The sequence below is a fragment of the Medicago truncatula genome, chromosome 4 (genome assembly GCF_003473485.1).
Source record: "Medicago truncatula cultivar Jemalong A17 chromosome 4, MtrunA17r5.0-ANR, whole genome shotgun sequence".
NCBI classification, from domain to species: Eukaryota; Viridiplantae; Streptophyta; class Magnoliopsida; order Fabales; family Fabaceae; genus Medicago; species Medicago truncatula.
In genome coordinates this window covers 63,122,750-63,139,022 of record NC_053045.1, presented here as the reverse complement: position 1 = coordinate 63,139,022, position 16,273 = coordinate 63,122,750, and the positions used below count along the sequence as shown (strand labels likewise).

Genomic DNA, 16,273 nt, shown 5'->3' with positions numbered 1-16,273 from the left:
GGTTTAGCATGATTTTTTTTATTCATATAAATTACAGTTTGTCCCGTATACCAAAGTTAGTTTAGTTAGCGACAATTTATTCCATGCATTTGAGTTAATTTTAAAATGACTTAAATATGTCTTTCGTCCCTGCAAATATAGGTCATTTGAATTTTAGTCCCTGAAGTTACTAATCCTTTCAATCTGCCCCCGTAAATATTAATCATTTGACTTTTGCTCCTAATTAGGTTTTTTTGGTGAGGTGGGTTGTCATTAGCGACGTGGTGCCCATGTGGCAAGTGATGATTGGGCTAGGTGGTTTGCTTAAATAGGTCTTTCATCCCTCCAAATATAGGTCACTTGAATTTTCATCACTGAAGTTACTAATCAGATGTAATTATGATCAAAAGTCAAATGATTAATATTTGCAGGGGCATATTGGAAGGATTAGTAACTTCAGGGACGAAAATTCAAATGGTCTATATTTGCAGGGACGAAAGACCTATTTAAGCCTTTTAAAATTTTAGTCAATACACGCTTCTTATGCATTTTATTTATTTACGATGTTATAGACAATGTCCATTTATCCCATGCATTTTAGTTGATGAAGTTTCATTATAATCATAGAGTTTAGTCAGTGACAACGTATCATGTGCATTTGAGTTACTTTTGAATTATTTGTCAATGCCCACTTCTCCCAAGAATTTTAGTTATTTAGAAAATTTTAGACAATGAAAATGCTCACTTATCTCGTGCATTTTATTTGATGAGAGTTCAATATTATTGTAGAATTAAAGTGATGCGATATTATAAATAATATAAACTTTTTTGCAAGAACAATTTTTTTATAAATAAAAACTTGTCACATGCATCAAAGTTAGTTTGTCAGTGACAACTTATCTCGTGCATTTGAGTTACTTCTGAAATTTTAGTCAATGCCCGTTTTTCCCGTGCATTTTATTTATTTACGATATTATAGACAATCTCACTTATATTGTGCATTTTAGTTGATGACAGTTCAATATCATTATAGAATTGGAGCAAGGTGATATTCTAAATAGTATAAACGTTTTATCATAAACAATATTTTATAAATGACAACTTGTCTTAGGTATCAAAGTTAATTTAGTCAGTGTCATTTTATCTTGTACATTTAACTTGTCCTAGGTATCAAAGTTAAATATTTCAAAATTACCATTATGCACATTCGATTAAGGAGATATGAGTTTTAATAAGGACAATTATGAAAATTTGTTGAATTTTGAGTTTTATATATTGTTAATAGAGGGAGATGTTAGTAAATTCGTATCAGTGACAATTTCGTCCATGTATAATAATAATTTTTAATGTTTACAGTGACAACTTGTTTCATGTATAATACATATATCTATATTGTTTCTTATGCATTCATGTAGAATCTTACATATAAAGGAACTTCATTTAACATGTTATAGTTTGTTAGAGATATGATATGAAGAGGAAAGAAAATAGAGACAGTGCAAACTCAAAAAATGAGTTCATTATCATCTTGATAGAAGATAACATGAGTTTCAATCACTCTCTTGAGTTGTTCAAGAATTTTCTGCAAAATAGAGATGAAAGAAAATGGAGGTTAGAAAAAATTTAGAAGAAAAAAGAAAGTATAAATAAAAACCAGTGAAAGAGAAGAGAAAGAGATAATAGTATAATAGTGATGGAGTATTGGATGATATATAAAAGAGTGTTTGAAGTTTGAAATTTGAAATTTGAATTTTTGCCCCCAAAGAGGACAACTTGCAGCATTGGTATTTAGTATTGACATAAATGTTGACATAGTGATTTATCTAGTTGCAATTTAAGGGAAAGGATGCTTTTGTAGAGCAAATAAACATAACCAAATGTTTTTAGTAGTTAGTTACATGACATCATCATAGTTAATTGTGGTCATTTAGTACAATAAAGTAATTTTTAGACAACTTTTACCTTCAATTGTGTGATTTGACAAGCCCTCAAGTTAGGATAATAATAGATTTTCCACAACATCTTCTCTTCTTATATTAAGAGAGATTCATAGAGATTGAATTTCAAGTTTCATTTTTTGTTTTTTAATTTAATAAATGACTAAGTTTTTTACTTTTAAAAATAAACTTTATTTTTTAATTAACATGTAATTATTTTACACAATAATAATAACACGGCAATTAATGATTATAAGAAAATGAGTTATTGTAACATATCATTGGGTGTTTGGAAAATAAACATACGAATTAAACTCCTTAAAAACTTATATTTAATTTATAATTTGTTAAAAATATTAAATTTTCAATATCTTAAAATGTGAAATGTACAAAGGTATATATGAGTTTGATTAAAAATCAGAGATTAAAAGTCGTGACAAAAAATATTTAAATGATTGATGAAGATTGATTTAGTTGATAAGGAGTTGACTCTTCTTCAATGTGGTGAATTCAACTTCTATTATTGATGTGAAGATTTCTTTAGTCGGTTATATGTAAATAAGTAATTTTTTCAATCTTCAGGTATGTGGTACCTAAATTTTTTAGAAAAACTAATTATAAAGTTTAAGATAATACTAGTATAAGAGAGAAGATTAAATGTTAATTTTCTGGTTGAATTTAACATTTAGCGTTTTTGAATCGAAGTTCAATAAATTAGTTTTTTGAGTGAAATCTCAAACTATATTCTAGTTAACTCATTTCATTGTAAATCCCACACACATAGGTACAAAGGATAAACAAAACAGAGTTGAGTAAAGTCAAGTCACAATGCATTTTAATAAGTAACGCAAAATATAACATGATCCAAATTGAATTTGATATATAATCCAACAAGTACAAATTATTCCAAGAAGCATAAACATAACATAACCCAAACAGGCGAAGGTACAAATAGAACAGCAGGCAGGCTAGTATTAAGCGTTCACAATCACCCCACCTGCAAATTAGAAACTCCATATTAGAACATATAAAATTAATGTAAGAAATGAAACCAAGAGTCCATTAAGAAGAGCAAAGGCACACACCATTTGGATGGAGGACTTGACCAGTAAAGTAAGAAGAGTCCTGTAGAGAAGCCAAGAATAAATAACAAGGTGCAATCTCACAAGGCTGACCTGCTCGTTTCATTGGCACATCTGACCCCAAATTCTGTATCTTCTCATAAGGCATAGTAGCTGGTTGAACTGGCGTCCAAATTGGTCCTGGAGCAACAGCATTCACTCTTATTCCCTTGCTCACCAACTGCTGAGCAAGACCTCTAGTGAATGCAACAATGGCTCCTTTCGTCGATGTGTAGTCGAGTGTTTCTGCTTTACCTGTGTAGGCATTCACTGAGGTTGAGTTTATGATTGAGCTACCTTCTTTCATGTGCTTCAGAGCATGCCTGCATAAACCAATTTTTTTCACTTTCACTAGTGCTAATTTGGAATCACACTGAATGGTACATGATACACATCTAAGTTATACCCTATAATATATTATATATATACCTGACCAAGAAGAAGTGTGAAAAGATGTTGGTCCTGAAAACTCTTTCAAGCTGTTGTTCAGTGATTTCCTCTATTGAGTTTCTGAGGTGTTGTTCAGCTGCATTGTTGACAAGAACATCAATGCTGCTTCCATATTCTTTTACAACAAGTTCCACAACCTGTTTACAATTCTCATCATATCCAATATCAGCAGCAATTGCTAATGGTTCTTGTGCATCACTTGTCTTGGCTTCTAGCAACATCTTCAGAGTATCATCCTTGTCCCTATCCTCAACACCTTTCACGTATGTAAAGGCCACTGTTGCACCCTCTTTTGCAAATATTAGACACACTGCTCTTCCTATACCTGAGTCACCTCCTGTCACCAACGCCACCTTTCCCTGTACAAATGACAATAACAACGAGCTAAGATTAATTTGGCCATTAAAACCATGATTTTGGGAATAAGTCAAGTCCACCAAATCTTGAGTCTTTTTTAAATTTTGTAAAATACATGATTTTTAATCGATATAAAAAAAATTATGTATGGATTGGTACCTACGTACCCTTAGTTTATTGGTGGGGTTGTGGTCAGGATTTATGGTTTGTGGGAGTGGTTCCATGACATGTTCTTTTCCTGGTTGAGTTTGCTGGGTCTGAGGTGGGAACTTAGCCTCGTTACTTGTCATTTTTGCAGGGTTTGAAACTGAAGTTAAGTATATTGATGAGTCTAATCAATCTGTGTATATTGATGAACTTTTGAGTTAGAATTAGAATGTATATATTTTTGTAGCGATCCATCCCCCAAAGGAGAGGTAGAATATGATGGCATGCCACGTACAAGTGAATGCTGCCAACGTGTCATATGACACTGGTTCAAGATCAAGGTTACTTGGCCAAGCGGTGGATTTCAGCTGAATGTGTGACATTACATTAACAATCGAAGATGAGCATGCACACCTGGTTTTTTTATTCTAAAATTTCCTCCTAGCTAGCTAGGTCCTTTTTGTCTGATCACTACAAAAAATGGTGGATTTTCCTACAAAACTTTCCTACGAAATTTTCTAGAAAGCGTTTTCCTACAAATTAGCGACGAAATATTCGTCGGAAAGCAACTTTCAGTAAAAAACAATGCTATGGACAGAAAAGTGGAGCACGTGGCAGCTTGTGAATGGCTGACTTTACCTAGGAATAATTTCGTAGAAAAGCGGCGGCCCCCACATGCAGAAAAAGGGTGTGTGGAAGCATGTGATACCGAGGAATATTTTTCTAGGAAAGCTCCGGCCCCACATGCAGTGTGTGGAAGCATGTGATTGACCTACTTTACCGAGGAATATTTTCGTAGGAAAGCTGCGGCCCCGCATGCACACAGCCGTTGGATAAAGGGTGTGTGTCTGGTTGTGATTGGTGGAATTTACCTACGAAAATTTCGTCGGAAAACACGGGACCCACATGCTAACTAGCCGTTTGTTACCGTTGCAGCATAAATATACAACACTCTATTTTCTTCTTTACAATCTTCATTCTATTCTCATTCAAATTTTTTTAATATCACTCAAATTTTATTCTTCATCATTTTATTATCATTATTTCATCATTTTTTAATATCATCAAATTTTATTCTCCATCATTTTATTATCATTATTGAAGTTTCTAACAAAGGTAATTATTGATATTTTCTTATAATTGATTTCAATTTTACATGTGTTTGAATTTATAAATATTTAATGTAGTTATATATTAAAATAAGTTACATTCTTTTTTATAGTTATGTTGGTTCTGATCCATTTTGAGGTTGGTGTTGTTGTTCGTTGCCGTTGATTTTGTTGTCTCCGCTCAATTCGTCGACTTATTCTTTGAGGTTGGTACATTTCTAACTTATTTTAAATAATTATTACAATGGTATTAGTACTAAATATTAATTATTAGAAAAATAGTTACTAAAATTATTATATTGTAATTAATAAAAACGTTAGCGGGATTTTTCTAAAAAAAAATGTTAGTTGGATTAACTTCTTTAAAAAAATATTTAGTGGGATTAAATTAAATTTCAACTTATTAGTGTTAGAGAGAGTATAATAAAAAAAGTGTTAGCTTGTAAAAAAACTTGTAGTTTAGTTAAAAATGTTTACTTTTAAAAATGTGTGTATTTATATATATTGTTAATTTAGTTATTAAAATATGTTGCATTATTTTTTTGTAGTTTCCTTGTTTTCGATCCATTTTAAAGTAGGTGTTGCTGCTAGCTGGTTGTTGCTTTTTTTTTTTGGATCCACTTGTTCATTGGCTTGTTATTTGAGGTTAGTATATTTTATTTATTTAAAATTTATTCAATGGATTAGTATTAAAAATATTATATATTAGAAACATAGTTAGTAAAATTAAATTGTAGTAAATATGTTATTTAGATCAAATTTGTTTTACGTAAAATAAATGTAGCTAGTAAAAATGTTACCGTAGTTCTTTAAAAAAAAGTTAAGTTAGTAAAGAAATATGTATAATTAAGTTTGTTAGAAAAATAATGTAAAGTAGCAAAAAAAAATTATGAAGTTAATTAATATGACATATGTGAATTATTTTGTGGGAATCAATTCTGGCGTCCGCGCTTAACATTTATTTGTGATTCGTAGTTTGTATATGCACGCAATGTTTATTTCATACAAATTTTAGAAAATGTGATATAGATTAGAAAATGTTATATATTTTAGTCATAAAATATAAAATATTATATAATTTTTATGCGATAGCATGTTTATTTTGTACAAATTTCTAAATATTTAGGTGATTAGAAAAAAATTGTTATTTATATTAAAAAAATATTTACGTATAAAAATATATGGTACTAATTTGAGTCAACTGCAGCGACGCGAAAAATGGATCAACATATTTTCCATCGTAGTTGGATGTACGATAGAAAATATTCGGGGAAAAGGAAACTTAAGGCGGCTTTTGTGGATGGAGTTCGTGATTTTGTTGCTTACGCCATGGCGCAAGATGCCTTTCAATTGGAGGGAGGGATAAGATGTTCGTGTGTTAAATGTACGTGTAGGTTGATTCGGAGCCCAAAAGATATTCTAAACCATTTAAAGGACCTTGATTTTATGGAGAATTATTATGTGTGGATTTATCACGATGAACAAGAGCCTATAAATAATACCGAGTCTGATGTTAATATGCACGCTTCAAGCAGTGAGGCGCGTATGGAGTGTGAAAACTTTGGCGTGATGGAAGATATGGTCGGTGATGCACTTGGGGTGAATCTGTCTTACAACGAGGGTGGTGAAGAGGAAACAATCCCGAATGAGAAAGCGTTGAAGTTTTACAAGATGATGCAAGAAGTAAACAAGCCGTTGTTTGAAGGGTCGTCTGATTCTAAGCTATCCATGAGTGTGAGGCTTTTAGCTGCCGCGTCAGATTGGAGTGTAGCCGAAGAAGGCTCGGAGTGTTATACAGATATCATGAGGGACGCAACTCCTGTAAAGGACAATTTGCCCTTGAATTTTTATGAGGCTCAAAAGTTGGTGGAGAAGTTGGGATTGGAAGTTAAAACTATTGACTGTTGCGTTAATAGGTGCATGTTGTTTTACGACAACGAATTTGGTAAAAATGATGGGGCGTTGGTGGCATGTAAATTTTGAAATGCACCGAGGTATGAAGTATGTGATGATGCCGGTTCTCAGAAGAAGAAACGAGTCTCAGTCAAGTCAATGTTTTATCTGCCAATAATACCAAGATTGCAGAGATTGTTTGCATCAACTCACACGGCCGAAAAAATGACGTGGCATTATTACAATAAAACTAATTCAAGTGTGATGCGACATCCTTGTGACGGGGTGGCATGGAAGCACTTTGATCAAGTAGATCGTGATTTTGCAGAAGATCCACGTAATGTGAGGCTTGGATTATGCTCTGATGGATTTATTCCGTATATCCAAGCATCAGCAACGCCTTATTCTTGTTGGCCAATTCTTCTTACCCCGTATAATCTTCCTCCTGAGATGTGCATGTCAAAGCCTTATTTGTTTTTGAGTTGTATTGTACCAGGACCTACGAGCCCCTTAGATGGTATAGATGTGTATCTACAACCCTTAATTGATGATTTGAATAGATTGTGGAACGGTGTATCGACATATGATATTGCAAGGAAGAAAAATTTTAGAATGAGGGCAGCTTTGATGTGGACTATTAACGACTTTCCTGCATATGGAATGTTGTCTGGATGGCCGACTCATGGAAGATTGGCTTGTCCACATTGCATGGAACACACAAAGGCCATATGGTTGCATCACGGAAGAAAGCATTCGTGGTTTGACTGTCATCGTCCGTTTTTACCAGCGACACATGAATTTTGTAAGAAGAGGAATTTGTTTACTAAAGGAAAAACATAAAAAGATGGCCCGCCTCCTAGGACATTATCAGAGGAAGTATACCGTAGAGTCAATGAACTAGGACTTTTGAAGTTCACAGATGTTGGCAAAAGAGTCAGACACCCACAATACGGTAACGAGCACCATTGGACCAAAAGAAGTATCTTCTGGGATCTCCCTTACTGGAAAGATAATTTATTGAGACATAATCTTGATGTTATGCACATGTGGCGTCCACGTCAACATTGACTTGGTCAAAATTGGCATGAGGGCTAAAACTGCAAAAGGAGTAGTACTTAAGGGGCTGAATTATATTTTATTTTGTTATGGGTCAAAATCGCAACTTCCTAATACTTAGGGGGCAAAACTGCTGTTATTAAGCCTTAAACTAGAAGGAAAAAAAGTATTTTGTCTTCTTAATATTATATTTTCTGTCATTTTCAAGTTGGTCTTCTTAATACTATACATTATTACTGTTCTGTAAATTTGAGCAATACCAAGTTTCAGATTCTATAATCCAAACTATGTTTGAATTCTGTTCTGTAAATTTAAACAATACCAAATTTTAAATTTTATAATTCAAAATTATCCGAACAAATAGTAATTTTGTATAAAAAAAAAAAAAATAGGACGCGTGAGAAATACATGAGTAAAAAAGGTAATAGTCTTGTATTTTTTTCATTCATACAAGGAGTTGGACTAAACTTCTATTTGAAGAATAGTTACAAGGACATATAGGAATCTAGTGAAAACAAATAAATATCTGCATACAGTACGAATTGATTTGATGTTTCTTTGAACTTCCATCTTACCAAACACATAGTTGTAGAGATTAAGTGGAATAAGCTTATATTACAATTAAGTGGATACATCATCATATATATTACAATACAATTAGATAAAAAAAATAATAATAATAAAAAAAAAAAAAAAAACTTATCAAACTAGATAAAAACTTCCCCACACGGTGAAGTGTTACAGAATAAACCTTGCAGGGACCTTTGCTATAATAAGACTAATAAAATAATACTGGCATTCCCATGTACATAATGGCCTATGTATATATAAATCCTTGAAATTAACCATCTATAGAATTATTCATACTTGGCAAAGTAACTAATGATGTAGAAAATCATGCTGTTTTGAAGAAGGATCAACACATGTATGTATCCTCAACCATTATTTATAGGTTTAAAAGAATTTTGAGAAACCGTTCTTGTTGTATCTTGAGATTGTTTTTGACATTTTGCATATGAAGAAGATCTTCCTTTTCTGTGCTTCCTTCTTGGTTGTGTTGTTGACTGTGGGATAAACACACCTGTCCCTTTGCTTTGTCTTCTCAAAGCCATTTGCTCGTACAGGAAATTTGACTGTGGAGGAGGATGGATTGCTCCAGAGAAAGACTGAAAATTTGTTTAAGAATATTAATTAAGATCATAATTATCGTTAGCATAATGAATAAAATCACTCTTTGGTCAATACCATAATTGGAAATTGTTTAGTGTGAATATATGTGGAATTTGAATTAAATTGTTCACATTTAGACCGTCGGATCAAGATTAGACAATTCATGCTCTAATTTTATATTTTAGACTCGAGTCGGAAAGTGAGTGAGTCGTAATATATAGTATTCATGAATTTCGGGATAGCAATATCCCATGAGATATATGTTGAATTTGAATTATCTATGATCGTACATATTCGGTAAGATAAGACGGTTCATATTCCAACTTTATATTTTGGACTCAATTTAGTAAAGTTGGAAGTTTAAATTTAATTTGACTGTCCAAATTGTGTCACGTTAAATGCATGATTATGTGGCGAAGTAGTATCAAAAAGGTGCGAGTAAAAACCTGAAGAGAGTGTGAAGGATGAGAAGTAAGAGGATCTTCATCTTCATCCATAATTAAGAGTGAAATTTGCTTGCTTAAGTCTGCAAAATACAAATCATCTTCAAGTTCAACAGCAACCTCCATATTTGTGTATAATCAATCTTGTTATAGGCTTAAAAAATTATCTACTTTGGCATGAAACAAAGTATATTCTAGTTTATAGTTATAACATGCTAATCTCTTTTCTCAACTTTGATGTTTTTTTTTTCTCATGTGTTGTCCCAAAGATATACTATATATATAGCTTTGATAACAAAAGGAAGAATTATTAAGGTTAACAAAAAAGGTGAGTTGAAATGTATGGAGTGGGCATGCATGTGAGTTGGTGGGTCATATGGTACCAGTGGGACCTACAAACTCTCCCACTAACTAGCTAGAATCATGTTGTGAATGAATATGTGATATTGTTATCTATCTAGTTGAGTAAAAGAAAGAGATGAGGACAGCAAGGAACAACTATTTCCTGATATCTAATCCAAAGATAGATTCAATCTTGAGAATATACAATACTTGGTTGTGAATTGTTTATGAGTTATGGCTCATCATATTCATACCACTGGCCCTTGCATAGGTGACAATTAATTTTTGTCTCAAAGTTCTTATCTGTTTTTGTATCCTCTAGCGGTTAAGATTAAACCACCGAGACAAGTCCTATTATGTGTTACGGTCACTGGATATTCATGTTGTACAACTTGTTGTGGGACCCTAATATAGTATCAAAAAGTATTTGGTACTACCTTTTTAGAGTAATTTTTAGTGTTCAAGAACAACAATGATTCTCTTCAATTAGTAGTGGTGTAGAAAAGGCAGAAAGAAAAAAGAAAAAGAAGAGGAAGACGAAAGAAATTAATGAGATGTGATTGGTGATGAGATGAATAAGAAACGGACGAAGGGCATATAAAAGTGAGATAAAATATCATAATACAAAATCCCAACAGTTGAATCGATGATTCTTGTGGTTAGATAGATTAATAATTTATTGAACTAACTTATATAAGCTTGTTTGATCAAATGAAAAGTGTTTGCTAAATAAACTTTTCTTATTAGCTTATAACTTTTTTTTATATGTTATTTTAAGTAATGTTTGAATTTATAACTCTAATTTTTTACATTTTCTTTCATTCTTAACCTTATTATATTTTACTATTTTTAATTATCCAATTTTTTTTTTTTAAAAAAACACCACCCAATCACTCAAAATTACACAACAAATTTATTTAAGAAAAACAAAGGTTGAAGTTCCGTTTAAAATCCAGACAAAATATTAACTACTAACATTTATCATTCAAAAAAAGTTTCGATGGACCATAAATATACTCGGCCAAGGTACAAAACCATAATTTCGATGCAATAGGAACAAAGCTACAAGCTTTAAAAAATTCACGGTAAACAACCCTTGGAGCGCAAGAAAATGTCTCTCAGTGGAGTAGCCGAACAGATATGCAACATGCAAGTTGATAACCTACTAATGATCAAGTGATTTGGGGCCTTGACCAGGTCGATAAGCGATCAAGGTTTTAAAACATTGATGAGGGGGGTCAAGGGTTTGAGAGAATTTTTTTTATCTTGAACATTGAAATGAGAAATAACAAAGAGGTTCTCTATTTGTAGTCAGATCAAATTCTTTGATTGATAGTGATACATCCATTCTTTTCTAAAGATGCATGTCGTCAGTTTTGGGCAGAATTCCATGATCAATTCTTCTCTTCTCTCAATCTTGTTTTTAATTTCTTTGTTAAGTGTTTAGCTGCTTTTTATTTTTGTCTATTTTCATTTCCGCTTTTTCTACAATTGTGTTTTGTGCTGCTACGTGAATTTTCCCATATATACGATTCTGCATTGTTGCGTTTAAATGTTCATGATTTACTGCATAATTCGCGTTATAGGTTGGTTTATAAGTGTATCTGGTTTATGCATTTCTGCATAGCTACGATTTTCTGCGCTATTACGAGTGTGGTCAAGTCTACTATGTCGTCGCTTGCTGATGTGTTCTTCAGTTTCATTTATGTACCATAAATTTTGTAGAGCTTTCTAATTGGATTCTGATTCTACATAATGTTATTTGGATTGATGTTTACTCTATCGTACAATTTTGTCCTCAATATTATTCATTGCTTCACAAAGTTTTACAATTTCACCAATTAACATTATTCTCAAACAACTTTGAAGTTTGACAGATTAATATAAATTGGTCAAAAAAAAAAAAAAAAAAACAGATGAATATAACTAAAGAAATGTCTACATAATTCAAAGTTCATCACCATTCCAATTTTTCTTTTCCTTTGGACCTGTTGGTCCTTCCTCTTGCAGCATTTCTTTTGGTAAACCCCTAATAACTTTTTCAAAAACATGTTTTAGCTTCCCTAGAAACAACTTCTTCAATTTATTCAATTCATCCTCTAATTTATAGTCAACATGTGGGCCCCATGTCCTATAAAAATTCAACCATGCTGGCTCTTTAACTTTAGAACCCAAATACTCTGCAGAAACCAATACATATTTCCCCATATCCATAACTTTGCTACTTTTATCAGTATCATCTCTTGCACCTATTCCTTTTTTCCCTAGTAGAACAAGGCCAGCATGTGGATATGTTGAATGGCCATGCAATGAAGCATGAACAACAGGTCTTTTTGTTGGAAAATCAATATTGCTAGTATCATTTTGGAATTCAAGTTGAGAGGAATCAACCCATGAACCTGTCTTATGATGTGAGAAATAGACTTTCCATAATTTACCATCCAAATTACTTACCCTTAATGTCACATGCTCCCAGTCACCAACATGTTCACCTATTCTCTCTAATTTAATATTTATAAACCCTATTTTTAACCTTCCAGGTCCATTGAAAGGGTAAAAAGTCCACATTGCAAAATCAGTGAAGGTTCCTCCAAACATTGGCTTCACATGTACATAAGATTCCGCACTTTGTAAATTACCTTGCTTTACCCTATCTTTATTTGCATGATCAGCTGGTAGGTCTATCCAATAGGCGCGGTCATGTTTAGGATTAGGACCCTGAGGAAGGTTAGTACCATTTTGTGCTATTGGTCTAGGATTTGACTCATGACCTTTCTTGTATAGTAATGCTCCATTGGAGAAAAACCAATTGACTGATGAAGGTAAGTATTTTTCATCAGGATGTAGGTATACAAATGGAGAGTAAACTTTGAGTATTGCTTTAATTTGTTGTAGATTAGGCATGATCTTTGAAATGGAATTAAGGTTTTTCAAACATGAAATAGATGGAGGGTTAGTAAGTCTACCATTTTGTGCAACAAAAGTGCCTACATGAATGCCTCGAGCTTGAGTTCCTCTACTTATTGGTCTAACGTCATAGAAATTGAAGTCTTCGGATTCCCAAATCAACGAAGAAGTTTCGCATTTCTCTGTGAGGTCTGATCTAACACACATGATTTTGTCAAGGGGAGGTTTGTCTCGTGTTTTGGTGACAACATGGCCTAAAGCACGGTAGCCATTAGGTGCTACTGGTAGCCAAATATACAAAGGCAAGACTTGAGTAGCTGAATAGGATTTAGCTTTCAATACAAATGTGTAATCAATTGGTGGCTTTAATGTGCTTTTTGTGGTGCTTGAAGAAACATCTTTTGCTACAAGAACATACCCAAAAAGAGGTTTGTTGTTGGGTTGGCTGTAGCTGCCTAACATAGAGAATCCTTGAGGTATTCCTGTTGGTTCGAACACTGAGGCTCCTTTATCATCCGGTCCACCATCAATGGCGCCCCAAATTTTGTTAAACGTTGATGCTGCAGACACTTGCAGCCCACCTAGATCGAGGACTCCTCTCGCGAAACCATTACCTGTATGTTGCAATTCAACGGATGTTATAATCAGAGTATTCTCTATAATATATCATAAAAGGAGAGAAAAATGGAAATCAAATGATGGATACCTTTTGGCCAAGAAGTAGTTGCAGTTGGAAGCTTGAATACGGTATCAATGGGGCGGGAGTGAGTTCGCATTTTCTTGAAGATATTCTTACGCTCTGCATAATAAACAAGAACATGTGGTAAGACAATTACACAATGTGTTAATGCCAAGATAATAAGGTCATTTTACAAATTGAAGTATTCATATTAGAGATAACTCTTCTTAACAAAATCGATTCGTAAAACGGAGAGTATTTTTCTCTAGAAACGTGTGGCAAATCTTATCTATTTTTAATGTTACGACTTAAATTGTTCTCAATAATAATAACTTGCAACAATATCATGTAGCATTTTCGGACGGGTCCGTAAGTAATCATAAGAAGCATTTGTAATTTTATAAATTCAAATATTATATTGAAATGACTATTTTTAAATGGCATTCAAAATTTCTCAGTCCCTACTGAGAGAGAGAGAATTGCGGGTTTATCTCTATGAAAAATGCTTGGCAAACGGTCGGTCACACAACATTGCCGGGGAAGTTTTTTTCACAAAACTATCAACAACTTTTAAATTGCTTTTTTTAATTTTTTTGAGAAATTCTAAATAGTTTGATTACTATATTTAGAAAATACAGTGCCGTAATTGGATTTCAACTGAAAAATTGTCCCACGGCTTGGATCTGAGTTGGGTTTTTTTTTTTTTTTTCCACTTGGGTGCAACTAGATGATTAAAGTAAATAAAAACACTCAGCCTCGTTAGGGGAATTTCCTCATTAGGTGGGATATAGTATATCTCAAATCAGACATGGACTACAATTGAAACTTGGAATATCAAAAAACTATGGTTACTCTTTTTTAGCACTTCTTGTGCTGAAATATTCAGGCGTTCAGTAATATATTCTATTTTAGCTTCTTCAAAAAAAAAAAAAAACTATGGTTACTCTTTTTTAGAAGAAAATAATAATAATCACATTTAAAGATTTCTATTTATTTGTACAACTTTTGGAGACAAGAAAATAATAAGGAAAAAACTTTAAATGAAATTACCGTCAAAAGTTTGAAGTAATTTTATAATAAAAATATCACTTTTATATAGTTTCATTCAAACAAACAAAATCATTATTCAGGTCTAATGGTTGCATATCTAAAATTATTCTACTTTTTTTTTCAATAATAAACAAACTATAAATCACTATTATGATAAAATTATCACTTTTGTAAAAATCAATTGAAAAAAGAAAACACTTTTATTGTAATAAACAAACACAAAATAGAATCTAATTTTTTATACAATTTATAAATTATAAAATGTCAAAATCGTCTTTTTTTATTCCTAACAAACGCACGTTACTGTAATAATGTTTTGTGATTTCATTGGTGTCGTGCTTCTCTTCTATATGTTTTCATGTTTAAAAAGATAGAATATTGTTGGTCGATGAATTAATTAGATCTAATGGTTAAGATTTAGTGTCAATGAATCATCTACACACATGTTTGTTCTAATGTTAACAAAAAAGAACAATGCAAAAAAAAATGAAGAACTAAGAAAAGTAAAGTAACAATGACATAGAAGAAAAGTACCTGGAATTTGACCCATTTGTGCAGCTGCTCTAGGAACCTCGATTGCCATGAGAAGCACAACACAAACAAAAAGGATCCCCCCATTCACAACCATTTGTATAATCCCTTTCTTCCTCAAATCAAACTCTATTTCATTTCACCCTTGAAAGATACTAACACTTTTGCTTATTGAATTTAGAAAAAGAAATACACACAAATTTGATACTGCACAAATACTCACATCTTCCCTATAAATATATAAATGTATTAAATTCTCTCCAAAAAAAAATTAAATATATACTATATATAAAGTGGTTTTTGTTGAATATTTTTAATTGAATTACCATATATATTTTTGAAAAGGTATTTTAGCTCAATTCCCATTTCCCACTTTTTTTTTCTTTCACGCCGGTTTCCGACCCACCAATGATGGGCGACTAATCCGGCTCATGCGTAGAGGCATGCGGACTGACCAAACATATATAAATCCAACCCATTTCCCACTTTTGGTATATGGTGATTCATAATCTGTTTCTCCTATTCTTTAATTGAATTGTGTTTTAGTTTTTTCTTGTATATTGATTAATTAAGGTTGAATCACGGAGAAAGGTAAATCATGGGAAGAAATGTATTAATTAATAGTGAGAAAAAAAAACATGGGAGAATGGACAATATAAATTAGTAATTTTCATAAAAAGAATAATGTAATGGAAGATATTAGGAAAACTAAGCCACACTGCACCAAAAGAGACCAAGCCAACTTAAATGGTTCATAAAATGAATCATCAATTAAAAAAGAGAAATGTTAACCGATGTTTCTGGGGCACTGGTTAAGGATATGAAAAAGGAAATTATATAGCAGTTAATGTATTGAAATTGTGTAATTAATTTATAATAAAGTCAAAAACAATTTCGTTTTATGGTATAATTCCTTTTTATGGTATACTTAACCAGTGCTCCGGAACACCGGTTAGCAGGACCCATTAAAAAAGTTATATATAACTATTCAATAAACTAAATATTTGTTTACACAATTAACTAAACTTAATGTTTTTAAGCCTTATAAAACATAATAATGATGTTAATCACATCAACTTTCATCTCATATAATCACATAATC

General features: G+C 32.3%; 3 protein-coding genes across 3 annotated transcripts; all 3 read right to left on the bottom strand.

The window, feature by feature from the left end:
* Positions 1 to 2,724: 2,724 nt before the first annotated feature.
* On the bottom strand, positions 2,725 to 4,215 carry LOC11437882 (NADPH-dependent aldehyde reductase 1, chloroplastic). The gene is made up of 4 exons (XM_003610345.2): positions 4,012 to 4,215; positions 3,467 to 3,846; positions 3,002 to 3,360; positions 2,725 to 2,913 (listed from the first exon to the last, which is right to left on the bottom strand). Exons 1-4 carry the CDS (start codon positions 4,132 to 4,134, stop codon positions 2,891 to 2,893), a joined length of 885 nt encoding a protein of 294 aa, XP_003610393.1. The 5' UTR covers positions 4,135 to 4,215; the 3' UTR covers positions 2,725 to 2,890.
* A 4,425-nt stretch (positions 4,216 to 8,640) lies between these two features.
* On the bottom strand, positions 8,641 to 10,063 carry LOC11437301 (uncharacterized). The gene is made up of 2 exons (XM_003610344.4): positions 9,666 to 10,063; positions 8,641 to 9,215 (listed from the first exon to the last, which is right to left on the bottom strand). Exons 1-2 carry the CDS (start codon positions 9,786 to 9,788, stop codon positions 8,985 to 8,987), a joined length of 354 nt encoding a protein of 117 aa, XP_003610392.1. The 5' UTR covers positions 9,789 to 10,063; the 3' UTR covers positions 8,641 to 8,984.
* A 1,887-nt stretch (positions 10,064 to 11,950) lies between these two features.
* Positions 11,951 to 15,268, bottom strand: LOC11437881 (uncharacterized). Its single transcript, XM_039832838.1, has 3 exons — positions 15,175 to 15,268; positions 13,618 to 13,710; positions 11,951 to 13,525 (listed from the first exon to the last, which is right to left on the bottom strand). The coding sequence occupies exons 1-3, from the start codon at positions 15,266 to 15,268 to the stop codon at positions 11,952 to 11,954; spliced, it is 1,761 nt and encodes a 586-aa protein (XP_039688772.1). The 3' UTR covers position 11,951.
* Between the last annotated feature and the right edge of the window lie 1,005 nt (positions 15,269 to 16,273).